The following is a 15,898-nucleotide window of genomic DNA, read 5'->3' on the forward strand; positions in this document are numbered from 1 at the left end:
ATCTGATAAAGTTTGCAGTCCTTAGCAAAAGCAAAGGCTTTTATTTCTGAGATTTTATCAATCCCAGCTGAAAAAACAACAACGCAGAGTTGCAAAGCATTTGCCTTTAAAACAAGGACACATTGACCCTTCAACATCTTTTTAAGTGATACCACAAGAAGAACAGAGCAAATGGTTATCCTGCTAATGACACATAATGCATTTGGAGCAACAGACCAGGGGTAACTTTTATTCACTTATCTTTCCTCCTCTAGTGAGATGAATGTTCTTTTGATTAATTATTAAGAATTTGGCCCGTTTATTTCCCTGGGCTTCTGCTTGACAAGAAATAATTTTCCAACATCCCATTAAGTTATATCTCAGAAATACCTTTTAAAGAGGTGCATCAAAAACTCCACAATTGCATAAAATGTCATTTAATTATAAATCCAATGTTCAGTTGGCACAGCTATTGGCAGATAAGATTCTCCCATTAGTTTGCATGACTGTCTATGGAATTTTATATCAGAAGATCAGTTTGATGATGCTGTTTTTTTTTTTTTTAAACAATAACAGAAGAGCTTTTAAAATATTTCACCTAGTCTTTTCTACTGGGACAAAACATTCTTGTGTTGCTTTTGGGACTAGCAGTGATGGTCAGAGCACCCGCTTTCCATGGAGAAGGTCCCAGTTTCAATCCCCAACATCTCCAGGGGCCAATCTATAGGGGGGGATTTACTGCGGTGCTACTGTGGTAGGACAGAATCCACCCTGAAACCCTGGAGAGATGCAGCCAGTCAGTATCAATGATACTGAGCTAGATGGATCAAAATATCACAATGACACCCCTCCGTGCTCTTTTTTCATGTGGAAAGGCTCCCTCTGTATGTTTATACTGAGCAAAATGCAGACCATGTGTGTGTACAATGGTTGATTTGTAATGGGAATTGTTGAGACAGGAGGCCACTGAGGTAGAGAAGAGGGAGAGGGAAAAAGTATGTGATGAAGTGAGATTTAAGGAGGGGAGATACTACTGTGCATGAAAGGAGGAGAAGTGTGTGTGTGTGTGTGTGTGATTGAAAACATAAAGCAGACAGGAGCTGGAGATCAGATTAGGCTACAGAGCCCCGTCATCACAATGTGCGTCTCTCTCAGAGTGCTGTTGGATGTATTTTCTTGCATGACAAATTTATATGTTGTTTTTACATCTCTCAGGCTGTTACTTCTCATCTGTCATATTACAGTCAATGGATATGTAAGGATGAAACTGATATCAGGAGTGGGCCTGTTCTGATGGGTTAGTTTTCCCACTTCTTTCCATACATCGATACTTCAGTAGACATCTGGTGTGCCAAAACTGGTCCTTCTTTGGTTCATTCTTTATGTGTTTGTCTGAGTCATCCTAGGCATTTGCATAGAAGGGATGAAGTATTTCGCATCATATCAGACATTTGCACCTAGGTGTTGCTTTAATTGGCACATCTTAAATCCAGAAGAAACTGGAAATGAACTTTCATTGTGAGCTCAGGCTAAAGTCTGTTGCCAGAATCCAAACAGCTGCATAACTGGTTCTGTGTGCCCAAAGAAACCTGGGATTTGTGAACCTTCAAAAGCAGCCTATATGGGAAACTACTTGAAACAGAAATAAGAGTTTCTGAAATAAGGTTAAAAAAGAAAAAGTGACTCAACAATTCTGCTAGCTGTGCACAACACTTAAAGCCTCACCTGAATAGTTCTTTAACAGTGCAGTCCTACACATGTTTACTCAGTAGTAGGCCCCACCACGTTTAATGGGGCTCACTCCCAGGTAAGTGCATTTAGGATTGCAGTCTTAATTCTATCATCATGTCTCTCACTGATATTTTCAATTGGATTGTTTTATACATTTCATACTGATCTTGACTTTACCTTATATTTGCCCTTTTCTTTCTATCTTTGTGGATATTTTATTAATTACAAACATGTATATTCCACCTTCCCATGAATCATGCCCAAGTCAGCAAACAACAATGAGAGATGCAAACACCCCCCCCCCAAATTAAAAACAGGCAACTAGTAAATTCAAAAACAAAAACAAGTAAATGTGGGGTTAAAACATGATAAAAGAACAGTATTATATTATGTTATATTATGAACAATATAAACAGTAATGTGAGCATAAAACAAATAAATGCACAGGCCAAAGGCCAGTCTAAAGAGGAAGAAGTAAAAAGCCATTAGTGAGGGGGATGGATATAGGTAGCCATGTCAGGAAATAGCTAGTCAGGTCTGACTAATGAAATTATGAGTTATGTCACTTTTTATTCTGGATAGCAGAATAGCACAAGAATGATAAAATCAGTTATGAATAATGCAAGCCAGACATCATAAATGTGACTGACATTGATTTAAGCATACTCAGGACCTCTGGTACAGGAAAAAAGAAGCCATCATCCCCTTTGTTTGGGAGTGTTGGTGTTCCAGTTTTGCCTTTGGAATGCCTCATGCATCCTTCTGTCAGTAAAATCATAGTGGCAGGAATAGCAATATTTTCTATTTCTATATAGCAAATATTGTATTTTTTTTTTGCTTTATTTCTCATGATGATGGCACTGTGCCTGTTCTGCTGCATGTGTATGTAATGTATGTGGACTGGGAAGCTGTGGCTAATAGACACATGTGCAGTCACATGTGGTATCTGCACAAGCTTCAATTTGCTTTAATAGAGACATTAATTTCCAGTCCCACTACATGCATGAATTAACCTAAGAATGCTAGGATGATTGTGTTATCACACCAATTACTGTTGCAAATGATCGTATTGCTTATCTTAAGCCTTACATAGAATTGTCATAGACTGTAGTTCTGCATTTCATTGTCACCTGGTACATTTCCCCCTCTCTTCACATAGCCCCCCATACCTCAGTTGGCGGATGTCTGTCTGTCTGTCTGTCTAATCTGCCAACTGAGGATAACACTTCATGTATCTGCATCTCGCTGTTATGCTACAAACAATCTGTAAGTATTTATGATGAAGCAAGACCCTTGTCAGTTTTGTGGTGACAGACTAATATAGGTTACCTCCCTCTGGGATTTGTGTGCTGTTTCCTATGGCAAAGTTCTTTGTAGGATTTTTTTTATAGTGTGGTTTATGAGTCTTGCTTCTCCTGGATTCCACTGTGGATGACAGAGGGAATGGAATAAGACTAATAAAGCAAACACTACTGAGCTACTACAACCAGACCATGCATACCTGGGATTAGGAAGAAGGGCTTTCAGGTAGCAAGATGTTTGCCTTATAGAGAAACTTGAGCCACAGCACTCTGATATTTAGAAATGGAGCACTGCCTGTGGAATACATTGCACCAGGGCACTTCACAGAGTCACATGACTTACATTAACCATGATGTGACCAGAAGGCTGTGCAGTTGGTGCAGCTGGATTGGGAAGCAGGGTTGTTTAAGGTAAAGTGCTTAACCATTTCCACTGAGACTTTACTTTTTCCTCACTCATTGAGAACACAGGAAGATAGCATACTATGTGTCTGTGATGGGGACTGATGAGTACTAGTCCTGCAGGATATGAGACCTTACATCTTGATTCAAACACATTTCCCCCCCCCTAAAAATAAGGCATATTATTTTCTATAGGACTAACATCCAAATAATATACTTAGGATCAAGATGTTCGAATCACAGAATTCCTTCATGCTGTCAATGGGTTTTAGTCCAGTTTTCTATTTTATTTATTAAGGTGGAAAAAGCAGTAATTTAGGATGGGGGGAAAAACATTTATGCAAAACACCCATTTTGGGTAGGTTGACTTAACATCTCAGCAACTATCAACTACAATAAAGATAAAAGAAAATGCAGGGATGTGAAGCATTCACTTAGTGATTATTCAGTTAAAAGTCCCTATAAAAGGAGAAAGATCTGCACGCAAACCACAGTATTAAGTCATGCACCTTTTAAATTTCCCACAAGGTGGCAGGCACTGCTTGCAACAGGTTTTCTGTGGAACGTCATGTCAGAAGGGTTTCCATGATTCTGAAAATCCATAAATTACAATACTTTGGGAAGAAAGGAAACTTTATTGGATCATTTCACATGAATGTTGATAGTGAAACCATTAGAAGTTAAAGGAGTACAACTGAATAATGTTAATCGATGTCAACAGATTCTTATCAGAAAATTAAACTCTATTTAACCAAAAGTTGGGTGAGGATTTTTATTTTCTTGCTAAATGCTTAAGGCAAAAGTCTAATGGTTTTAATTTCGATACATTAAAAAATCTACACACAATCAAACCAAGTTTTGTCAATGCTAATTATCATTAACTTTGCATTTCTTTCAGCTATGGGAAAGCAGCAAAACCTAATATTCGCCATTAAATTCTGTACACGTTTTGGATTTTGAGATCTTGATGTTGCGAGCAGCATGATAAAGCCAAGTAACTGCCTCAGGAAGTAAAAATAGGATGGCTCTGCTTCTTCCTGCTTCTTTTGCTCATCAGCTTAATAATTAAAATGCGCAGCAGTGGCTCCACCAGTCTGCATTTCTTGAGACAATTCTCTGAGATGAATATGAATCTGGATTTCTACCTTTGAAAGGGAAGCAAGAAACTAGTAAAAGCAAATGACGTGAAACCAAGCCCTGACAATTATCTTTCCCACTGCTCTTCCTTCAAGTCATTTTTGGGAAGATAATGCCCAGGGATGGTGAACTCCCAAGGAGGGATCCCCTTCAGAATTCCCCAGTATACGAAGTTTTAACAGAAATCCCTTTCCCTTCCAGTCTGCATCTGTTTCTTTGCAAAGTCTCCAAATGGTGTAGCTTCTTTTGCTCAGAGAAAAGGATAAAAAACAAAAGATGCAAACACAAACTTGCAAGAAAATTCTCCTCTTCCTAATAGTTGTGTTTCATTGCCTGAGTTTTATTTTTTCAGACCTCTGAAGTGTTATTTGCTGTTATAAATATTGTGCCCGCCAAGTAATCAGCTGGAGCCTAAGACCCTGTGGTGGCTTTCCTTAAATAAAAAAAGATGCAATCCGTTTCTGCATTCAGGGGGTAATATGTTCATCACACATTCAAAATGGGGGAAAATATGCTACTGCAACAAGCCATTCTCACTGCATGGACTAAACGGTGACATTTCTAATTTTGCCCTGCCAGTGTGGGAGCTCTGTAAATACGGAGCAATCTTGGTGGCAACGTTCTTCCAAGTTCCTTGTTTGGTTGCCAAAGCCATTTCAGCACCACAGTGTATGGACAGCTCCACTGGGAAAGCAACTGTTCGCCCTGTGGGTAATCAATCCACCCACTGGCCACAAACTGTCAATTGCCATCTCTAATTAGAAAATTACCGAGTATCTGTTAAGACTTCAAACTGCCTCTGAAAAACGAATATTAATGATAAAGACAGCAACAACGACAACAGCGATTAAAGTATTTAATCGCACCAGTTAAAGGACCACATGTGCCCAGGGATCTTGGCTTAGTAAACGAGCAGATCTTCTCCTTAAAAACAGATTAAAGTCACTTACTAGGCAGTGATTTCGGAATTTTACTTGGAAGTAAAACTTCCATTGAAATCAATGGAACTAGTTTCCAAGTAAGACGTTTAGGAGCAGGATACATCCGTGAAGGACTGACTTTTTACAAGCGTCATTCAGTTTAATGGTCCATCTCAGAAATATGGGGGAAAGGTGAAAGTTGACAATTAGACACCTCACTGAGATTTTTTTTGTTTCGAATGAGCAGTGTGTGAGTGTGTGTGTGTGTGTGTGTGTGTGTCGGGGGGAGGGGAGAGTGCCAGTTAAAGTGCTTATGAGAAGCTTATGACTCCTGCTCGCATCATCTTGGTCTTGGAATTTTTTGTTCCTTGAGGAATTGGACTGGTGACGTCTTTTCTGATAGCGATTATTACGTGACTGCAACAACAACAATAAAAAAGTCATTGGCAAATAAAAATCCGAACGCCACACCAACAGAGAAACAAAACAAGGTAGACACCAGGCAAGGCAACAAGGCAGAGAAAGAGAGAGAGAGAGAGAGAGAGAGAGAGGGAGAGACCCCTATTTACAGCAGAGAGAGCTGGAGATCAGAAAGCTAAGAAGGTGCAAAAGATCTGGTAGGTAACGAGGAGGTCTAAGATATCAGCAGCAAGCAGCGGAAGACTGGTCCAGCTTGGAAGGCACAGAAGGGGAAAAGGAGGAGAAGGAGAAGGATAAAGAGCAGAACACCGACCCTGAAGCCAGAAGCAGCTCGGAGAAGGGAAAGGGAACCGCTCCCTAGCATCCGCTAGAACACAGACATCTCCCCCTCCCTCCTCATCCCTTTCTGCTCTTTTCTTTCCTTCTATAGGGATTTCCCTCCTTTCTCTCCCCCTGTCTCTTCCCTACTTGGCAGATTGCACTCTAGACCTGCAAACTTTTTTTTTTTTTAATTGAGCTGGCCCCCACCCCCAATAAGCTAGGCAGCTAACAAGTCGATCTGCTGTTTGTCCCACGCCCCCTCCCTTTCTGCGGCTTCCCTTTTGCCGATTAGAGCAAGAAAGACAGAGAGAGACAGAGAGAGAGAGAGAGAGACAAACAGACAGACAGATAGAGGCGATGCTCCACGAGGATTAACTACCACCTCCGAAAGTTCTTGCGAGGAAAAGAAGAAGAACAGGAAGAGAGAAATCCTTAATCCAGATCCAATCTTGTGCCGGCTGTTTAGAGTTGAATGGTAAGACAAACTATATCCAAGTCCGGCGCCCTCCAGACGGTTGGGCAAGGACGAGTCCCATCATCCCGGCCATGGTGGCTGGGGATGGTGGAGGTTGTCGTCCAACGCATCCGGAGGGCGCCAGGTTGGGGGAAGGTTGGACTAGCTGAATGGCACTTCAGGGAGAGAGGAGAGAGGAGGGTGGGCATTGCCGGGGGAAGGTAGTGGGGCGGGGAGGGGACGAGAGGTTGCGCCTGTTGGGGAAATGTCCCAAGAGCGGCTCAGTGGGCAAATCTGGAGAAAGGGACGGCGAGCGCCAGAGGAGCCCCGTGGTGACCGCCGTCCGCCCTTTCCTTCCTCACAGAGTGGCGATGTGCAGCAAAGCGTTTCTAGCCCTGCTGGTTTATGGGATAATCATGCACTGCAGCGTCTATTGCTCACCCGCGGCTGGACTCCAATACCCGGCGCTGAGGTAAGTGCCCTGCTCTCCCCAGCCCGTCTCGCCCGGAACCCGGCCTCGGCTACACGAGGGACCGCCTTTCTCGCCTCCCCTCTCCTCGCCGCTCGCCTGCTTCCGACGAGACGCGGGCTTGCAGGCAAGGCCGGTCCTACTTAGAGTAGACCCATTGAAACGAACAGGACTTCAGGTAGGCTAGCATTAGATCATGCAGCCCTTCGCTCGGAGCTGTCCAGCGCGGACTCTCGAGCCTCCCGTTGCTAGAAGCCACTTGGCCTTTTCCCTGGCGAAGAAGGCAAGTGCCAACGAATGTCCGCCTCCGCTAACCTTGGGGGAGAGGGTCAAAGAGTTTCGGCAGCCCGAGGTTCAAGATCCGGGTTAGTGCCCTGGCCTGGAGGGATCGTTAATGCTCTGCAGAAGATTAGGAGTTAGGAAACAGGGGCTGCTGTCCTCTGCATGGCCATGAAAGTGACTGCCAAGGGAAATGCGGAGATTATGATTGGTGTGTGTGTGTTTATGAATGAGAGAGTGCGCGTGCGCGTGAATCGCTTAATTAATTGCTTGTAGGAAAGTCCACGATCTCTTCTCCAAGACGTATATTATTTCATATTACTCTCCTCTGCTTTCTCTAATTTGGATCTGGGGGTCCCTATTCAGTATCTGACCTATGATACGAATTCCATACCATCATTCCACGGGATTGACTCTGAAGCATAAGCCGAAACTGTAAAACCAGTTACTAACACTGGAGGCTGGTATCCTAAATCCTCGCCGAGCGTTACTGCCAAGGAATGCGTTTAGTATCATTTCATTCATTCGTTCATTCATTTCAGTTCTGTGCCGACCAAGAACCAAAGCTCTTTGGGCGGTTCACAGGAACGGGGTGGAGGAAGCCAATTTTTTATTTACAACAATTGTGAGATCTAAGGAGCTTCTCTACAAAAGAACAGAAATGCCAAGTATTGTTAAATATATGTATATATATATCAGTCATTCTGATACCTGACCATATTTACTCGGAAGTAAATGCCACTGATTTCAACGAGTGGGTATGTTCAGCCTATAAGTAAGCCCTACCACATTCAGTGAAGCCTAACCTTAGGTCAGTGTGCACAAGGATTGTAGTCTTAGGCTCATAACGAAGTACGTTTGCATCTAGGTCCTAGATTCTAGGACGTAAGTATACATGCATAAACGTAGAAGTCCATTCACTTCGGATTCCCAGTTTGGCTAGCTATAACCTGCTACGTTTGTCTGGCAGGTATTCAGCCTGTAGTCAAGTTGCTAGAGGAAAGTGTTTGGTTGTGCTTAAAATGCTGCGGTGTCTACTACAGTACAGCCACAGGCAGAAATGTATATCTAATACGTAATGCAAAATACGATATGCCATACAGCATATATGACAGGCAAATCCATCGGCATGTGATGAACTAATGCGATCAACCGATTTAGAATCATTAAATCGCAATAGGACCTGACGTAAACGCCATTAAATTCAGTCCTGCTTGCTGTGTTCAGAATGAAGGCGCCCATCACTTTAAATCTAGGATTTTTAGCTTAACTAAATTGTGGCCCAGTCCAAAGTCATGCAGAATGTGTACACGTGAAGTGTGTAGGGCTAAAGACTGCCCTAAAAGGTGGGGTCCGATTGGTCGCTCTGGTTTTGATTTTCAGACTTGCCTTGTAAGATTTGAGAGTTTGGCTGCCTACGGCTCCTCGGAATGGAAATTCCAGGATCCTCAAGAATTTTCAGTTTGAGGCAGGGTGTTCTCATTCCTGAACTCGTTTCCGCGAATATCAGTTTCATTGAAAAGAAATGTGGTTGGATTATTAAATCGCTCCCCTGAATGCCTTTCAACCTGGAATTCTTACTCAAACGGTTGCTTCTTACAGAATCCAATGGGTACGCCAGGAGGTAGCAATCCCAAACGTATTTACTTACCAAGAACAGGAAGTTACGTTCCAGTGACGATTTAACCTACATCCCTCAAACCGGTTTCTCATTCCAAAATCCTAAACACGTTTGTTTGGCAATAACCTCCATTGAAAGAAAGTGGACTGAGTTCCAAGGCAATGTATTGATGATAGAAGCAGAAATCTTTAGAATGGGTTGAAGATAGCAACTTGACTAATTTCAGGATTGCAGCACCTGGCTGCAACCCACAAGCGTTTCCCTTTTATTAGCAGAGTGTCGTCCTATAAATATTAAGTAGAAAGGATGGTTCAGATTTGATGGTCCCAAAGATACAAAGAGAGGAACCTGGCTAGGTGCAGGAGTGTGTAAACTTTTAAGGGAGCGATCCTATCCAAGTTTCGACAGAAAAAGTCCTACTCTGGCTGCTGTAGGACTCCCCCCCCCCGTCTAAATATGCATAGGATTGCACCCTAAATGTTACAGGTTGGTTCAATAAAATATTATTGCAGTTCTACCTACTTTATATTCCCTAGTCTCAAAGATGCTATGATCTTTAAAGATATGGGGAGGACCACCACCTTAGATTGCTTTTTAAAAGAGGATCAGAACAATTGGTGGAGGGTGAGCCTATCTGTATTGCCCACCAAAAAGCAATCTCAAATTGGGATTATCTGTAACCGCTAAAGGGAACTTCCTCGTTCAGGGACAGTGTATCTGCAAGGATCAGCTGCTTGTGAACTTCCCAAATGTTCTCCTAGTGCGGGCTGGCCAGCACTAGGTGGACTTTTGTCTGAGCCAGGCGGGCTCATCTCAGACGGGTTTTATCGAACTCCTGAACCTACATCGGCAGACGTAGGCTGCGGAAAGGAAACTTCACATTCCCTTTCCTTGGCGGAGGAGGGGTTTCACGCGAGGGAGGGCTCTGCAGACAGCGTCACGGTCTTGTGAAGCAAGAGGTCGCTGCGCCCAGTCCAAAGGGATGCTTTCCCAGCATTAGAAGTGTGTGTGTGTGTGTTTAAAAAATGTCTGTCGGGAAGGATTCCACGAGCCAAGAAAGCTACTGACCCCTGTTGGATTCTACGACAGACGAAATGCGGGGGGGGGGGGATTAGTGATCCTCCACCAATCCTTGGGAAGCAGGAGGATTCCCCCCTCCCCCAAATGGGGGGGGGGTGTCCCTGAGAATGCAGCTCGCTCTTGGCAGCTGCGGAGGAGAGGAGCGGAAAGTGCGCGGGGGCCCCGCTGCGCACGTTCTCGGGGCTGTCCTGAAACGAACCGGCTCCTCCCCTCCTCCCTCGCTTGTGGAAGGCGCTCGCTGCTGCCTGCCCGGGGTTCCATCCTGTCTCCCTCAGCCCCATCCTTAGAGCCCGGCCTGGGCTGGGCTGGGCTGGGGGCGGAGAGCCGCGGCCTGCTCCAGGGGCGGGGCGGGGGCGGGGGGCAGCGCTCGGCGGGGGCGCGGGCTTCATTCGAGCGCCTGAATCAGCCCCCGCGAGACACTTGAGGAGCATCTGTTACTGATGGCTCCTGCCAGAGCTCCGTGGACGAAAATAGTTGCCGGAGACATCCAGTGACCTAAATCGGGCGGCAGGGAGACGGCGGGGCAGGGGGAGCGTTGGAAGAGGCCGGAAAGTGTAAGGGTGCGCGTGGGGAGAGCAAGGGCGCACGGCCAGCCCAGGGCACGACTCCGCTCGAAGCGCCTTCCTCGCCGGGTTCGCACGGCGAGGAGGGAGATCCAGCTTCTGGCCCCGCCTAGGCTGGGGAGCCCCTTCCTGGCTCAGCTGCTCCCTTCGCGGGGATGGCGACACCCAGGCGCCGGGCGATAAGGGGGCGGGACGCAAGACGGCAGCAGGGCCCCTCTGGGCAAAAGCAAAGCGAAGCCTCGGGCTTTTATTTCTCACCCATCGCTCCTGCCTGGCCCCCAGACGCCGCGCGTGGCCCACCCGGCGCTTCTCGTTTTCTGCCTGGGCGTTTACACCGGTCCCGCGAGGTCGATTCGGAGGCGAGACCGCGGGGACCTGTCCGAGGTCTGCCCTCCCTTCCCGCCGGGAGTCTGGTGGGGCCACCCCGCGGCACTGCCTCTGGCCAGGGATGGCTTCCTGTCTTGCTCGCGGTCAAAGCCACCTCGAGGCACGGTGGCGCGGGCGGGGATGGGCCTGGGCGCGCAGATTCGAGGCAGAAAGGCAGGCGGCGGCCCCTCCGTGGGGGTTCGCAGTCCAGGGCACTCGGCCTGGGAGCGGGAGGGGTGCCCAGGCGGATCCCCCAGAGGGGGCTGTGGGGCCCCGGACGCCACCTTTGTCCGCTCCGTGCTAATGTTACTGACATTACTGAAAGAGGGAAAGACGAGAAGGAAAACGGGTCTCCTTCTTCGTCTTGTGGAGTTCTGCCCGGACCCAACCACGGATGGAGAGGTCTGGAGCAGCCTTCCCCAACCGGGTGCCCTCCAGATGCGTTGGACTACAACTCCCATAAACCCCAGCCAGGGACCAGGTTGTTGGGGAAGGCTGGAAAGTGGGTAGCAGGGCTGGCGTCTCAGGGCCTGCATAGGCTCCCTGGGGATTCTCTCTCTTCTGCCTCCCCCCAGCTACCATTTGACAGCTCGTGGGGCTTCCTTTGCTCCTGGAAGCGACCCAGCCTCGTGAGCTGGCACGCGCTTTTCTTCTGCTTCGCGGCAAAGGGGGCACACGGGCGTGGGAGAGGGAACCGAAGGTGGGGGAGCGGGGAGCGGGCCTCGGGAGTCATTCGTGCCTCTGTGGCAACCTTCCCCAACGCAGTGCCTTCCAGGTGTGTTGGACTACATCCCCAGGCAGCACGGCTGGCTGAGGGATGCTGGGAGTTGCAGTCCAACACATCTGGAGGGCCCCAGGCTGAGGAATGTGGCCCTTCCCGCCCACTTCCAGCATGCCCCCCTCCCCCGCCCACCACCAGGCCCCTTCTCAAACTCCCGCCGCGCCGCAGTCCCGAAACCAAGGCGGTGCCTCCTGTCCCCTTCCCCAGCAGGCTGGAAGATGAAATGTACGACGAGGACGGGAACAGCCTCTCGGACTACGCCTTCGACAGCGAGCCCCTCGCGATCGCCGACCCTTCCTCCATGCTGGACGACGTCTACACCTTGTACTACCCTCCGGAAAAGAGGTGATTAAAAAAAAAGAAAAAAGGAGAGCGGGCTGCAGTCTAAAGCGCGCTTACCTGAGAGCCAGTCCCAAAAACGTGGCACTTACGTCCAAGGAAATCGGCCCAGGATTGGGCTGTGGTGGTAGGTGTGACGGCTGGCGGGTGTGTGTGTGTGGTCCCGGAACGGTTCTTAGCTTTGTCTTTAGAGCTGGGGGAGGGGGGGATAAAGGAGGGGGGATTCACTCAGTGCAAGGATCCTCTGCTCTATAAGGTTTCAGCGTCAACCCTATAGCTTGAGGATGGACGGGTGCGGGTGGGGGTGGGGAAAGCAGAGACAAAATCAGGCTGATCTCTGCTCCTCCCCCCCCCCCCCAGCAAAAGCAAGCGAGCAACAGCAGCCGGAAGCAGCCTGTTAGCAAAGCGGCGCAGCTAGTCCTTGAAATTGACCAGAAATTGCCCGGCACGCTGCAAGCTCAGGAAAAGAGGATGGGGGTGGACGGGCTGGCGCCGCCGCCGCTGCCGCCGCCGAAGCAGGCGCGGTCCGAGCTCCCTGGGGGAGAGACCCAAGCAGAAGCGCTGGTGGCCAAGGCCGCTGCTCCTTGCAAGAGGCGCCCTGTCCGCAAACCACCGTCTGCAGGATCTGTGCAGCCGTAGTCGTGTGAGGTTCCTCCCTGGGGTCGCTCTCGTGGCTTGTTGCCTGTTTTATTTTGAACTGTGTCTCTCGTGTGTCCGTCCCTTCCCATTTCTTGCTTTGTAGGCACGCGGATGGGATCTTTAATAAAGCCTACAGGAAAGTGCTGGGCCAGTTATCAGCGAGGAAGTATCTGCATTCTCTGATGGCCAAACGGGTGGGGTAAGAGCTTCTTTCTTGTTTGGACAGGGAAGGGGGGTCCTTATGCGTGTGTGTGCGAGAGAGAGTGTAGAAAAACGATGTCTAAATAAACAAGCCTTAAGGACCACCCGATAGGGAGTAGAATGGATTAAATGGCGCTGAACATATTGTTTAGCAGTGTTTCGTTTCAGTGCTCAGTGTATCTTATCCATCCATCATCTCTCTCAGCAGAAATGGCAGGAATGTATCCATTTAAACAAAACTGGTCCACACTCCGGTCCAAAGATCATTTAAGAAAGTGGTCTGGATTAATTGTACTCGGATTTAAATCCTGCAACCCAGGTTGCAAGGAAAAGGGCGCCTTCGTGTGTTAATAGTGTGTTAATCGGCGACCTAGATGCCTTTAGCATAAACGGGTTGCGGATCGAGTTGCCCGCCTCCCCGCTGGCCGGTTGCTAGCCCAACCCTGATCAATTCATCTCAATGCTATTTGGCTTTTCTCCAGTGTCGTGTGCATATTGCCTTCCGGGTTGCGATCCTAAATATGTTTGCATGGATATAAATTCCCTTCAAGTCGGTGGAAATTATTTCCCAAGAAGTCCAAAAGAGGAATCACACTGGTGGTAGCAAAAACAGGGTCCCGAGGTACAATATACTTGTTTCCCGAGCACAATAAGCTCTTTGTTGTTTTTGCTTCTCCCAAAATTTGATCAGAGTCTGAATGCAACTTAGTTTAGAGCTGTAACCTCAACATACTTTCTTGGCACTAAATGCCACTGCAGTCAGTGGGACGTTCGCTTCATCATGGTTAAAATGGGCTGCTGATCCAAGTACTGTTGGAGTGCAATTCAGAAACCGTTTACTCCAGAGGAATCTCATTAAAATTAATTGGGCTGAACTCGCGAAGAGGTGGGCTTTCCTGGTTTGGGACCTTCAAACGGCCACGATAGGATTGGATTGTACAATTTATAAATGGTGCTGCTATTATCCCTAAACTCTGAGTTTAATAGGATACAACCTCCCTCCCTCTCTCTTTCCGCATCCCATTCAGGCTGACGGTATGAAAAGATGCAATGGCAAGCTCAGCTGATAAAGACCTTGTCAGCGTCTATCGTTCAATCCTCTACAGATTCTGATCTGGTGGGGATGATTAAATACTTAGGGTCCCTCGGAGAGGAAAGGCAGCATTTCCATAGACCCAGACGCAGATTTACCAAGAATGTTGTGGCACGAAAATAAAAATTAAAATAAAGCACCTAATACTCCCCGCCCCCAATCTCTGGTTTAAAACCAAATTTCTTAGCCGGATGCCAGCCCCCGGTACATATGTGTGTGTGTGTGTATATATCAGCAGAAGGCAACATTTTAATAAAGCCCATGGGGAAATGGATTACACAATTTCAGAATGAATAATTCATGCCATGAAGAGATTGTCTCCCGACTGTCGACTTGTATTATGATCAGACTTCAACTTCCGCAGCGTTTTTAGAGAAAGCCCTTTGTTTCTCTTCAGGGAGGGGCCTGCCGTTTATTTCTCTCCCCCACCCCGTCTACGTGTTGCTTTAGCTGTTTAAAAGAAACAAAAAGAAGAAGAGAAAGAAAAGACACCCCCCCATCTCACCTAGGCCAAATACTTTTGGATTACTCTGTGACAAAAGAGGGTGAGGATAATGATGATAGTGAAAATAAAATGATAATAAATGACAACAACAACTGATTCCAGAGGGTGGCTGTGTTACTCTATTGCAACAAAAACAACAATCAGTTAAGGCGCCCAAGACTCTTTGCGCTCTCTGTGTGTATGTGTTTTATTAACAACAGAGAAAAGCTTGGGGTTATTAAAAAGGAGAAGGTAATTAGCATAGGACATTGTCTTGAGACGCTAGATCAGGCCCGGGGTAGTAAAGAAACGAGAGAGAGGGTGACTCCCTACCCCACATCACCGCCAAATCACCCCGATCTTAGAGGACACAACCTAATCAAAGGTAAAGATCGGGTCGTTACTAGTTCCCTCTCCTTTTGTTTATAAACAAGACGATGAGTTTGAATGATTGCTCAATAATCGACACAGACCCCAAACGTGGAAACTGACTATCCAGTGCCAGGTTACTGGGATTCAGCAAACTCCCATCCACAGTGAAGCTGCCAGTCCATCATCTAGAGATAGATAACGGATGTGCTGTACGTTTCGGATGCAGCTTTCTTCTTCCTTTCTTCCGGGAGACTTGGTCCTGCGGCTAGGGAAGTGGCCGAGGTTTCCACCGTTGCGCAACCATGGTTTGCTTTGCTTTCTTTCCCTTACAGCGGGGCTAGCGGCCTGGAGGACGACTCGGAACCGCTCTCCAAAAGGCATTCGGACGGCATATTCACAGACAGCTACAGCCGCTACCGAAAACAAATGGCTGTCAAGAAATACTTGGCAGCAGTCCTGGGGAAAAGGTATAAACAAAGAGTTAAAAACAAAGGACGCCGAGTAGCTTATTTGTAGCGATGAGTTCCCAACCGCTCCTGTGTATACAAAAGCCCCGGGAAAAAAAAAAATCCGAGAGAGGACCCTCCCCTCCCTAAAAAGTCATTCCCAAACTGACTGATCAATCACTGCTCCTGTGTTATCTAAACATGTATTTATGTATGAAGTAAAGCCATTAAATGAATATTTTGATAATAATATTGTTTTTCTTTTGTACAAAAAAAACAAATTTAAGAATAAGCACTAGAGAAACGCACAGATCTACTTTGTGGACCAATCCTTAATAATTAAATAAAAAAGATTAGAAACTTTAAATGCTAGAGAGCGATCTCGATAGACTAGGGAATAGAGAGGACCAATTATGCTTCAGTGGTTAGTATTGCACAAGAGGCTGAGGACAGTAAGTAGCCTGAGATGTTTATGTTTTTATATAAAATAGAAGAAAAAA

At 46.8% G+C, this 15,898-nt stretch overlaps 1 protein-coding gene across 2 annotated transcripts; it reads left to right on the top strand.

Annotated features, from left to right (window-relative positions):
* The first annotated feature begins 7,036 nt into the window (after nt 1-7,036).
* Nucleotides 7,037-15,468, top strand: ADCYAP1 (adenylate cyclase activating polypeptide 1). Of its 2 annotated transcripts, none has more exons than XM_084848097.1 (4): nt 7,037-7,137; nt 12,032-12,169; nt 12,906-13,001; nt 15,285-15,468. In XM_084848097.1, exons 1-4 carry the CDS (start codon nt 7,037-7,039, stop codon nt 15,466-15,468), a joined length of 519 nt encoding a protein of 172 aa, XP_084704223.1. The 2 variants fall into 2 exon arrangements, with proteins under 2 accessions (XP_084704223.1, XP_084704224.1); XM_084848098.1 differs by having other exon boundaries at nt 12,035-12,169.
* The last annotated feature ends 430 nt before the right edge of the window (nt 15,469-15,898 follow it).

This window comes from Heloderma suspectum, chromosome 4, assembly GCF_057233095.1.
Source record: "Heloderma suspectum isolate Gila_16-S chromosome 4, 16-S_ref, whole genome shotgun sequence".
In the NCBI taxonomy this organism is placed as follows: Eukaryota; Metazoa; Chordata; class Lepidosauria; order Squamata; family Helodermatidae; genus Heloderma; species Heloderma suspectum.

Coding starts and splice junctions, on each gene's coding strand:
- ADCYAP1 (XM_084848097.1), top strand. CDS start 7,037: ATGTGCAGCAAAGCGTTTCTAGCCCTGCTGGTTTATGGGATAATCATG. Junction 7,138..12,031: donor CTCCAATACCCGGCGCTGAG/GTAAGTGCCCTG, acceptor CCCCTTCCCCAG/CAGGCTGGAAGATGAAATGT. Junction 12,170..12,905: donor TACTACCCTCCGGAAAAGAG/GTGATTAAAAAA, acceptor CTTGCTTTGTAG/GCACGCGGATGGGATCTTTA.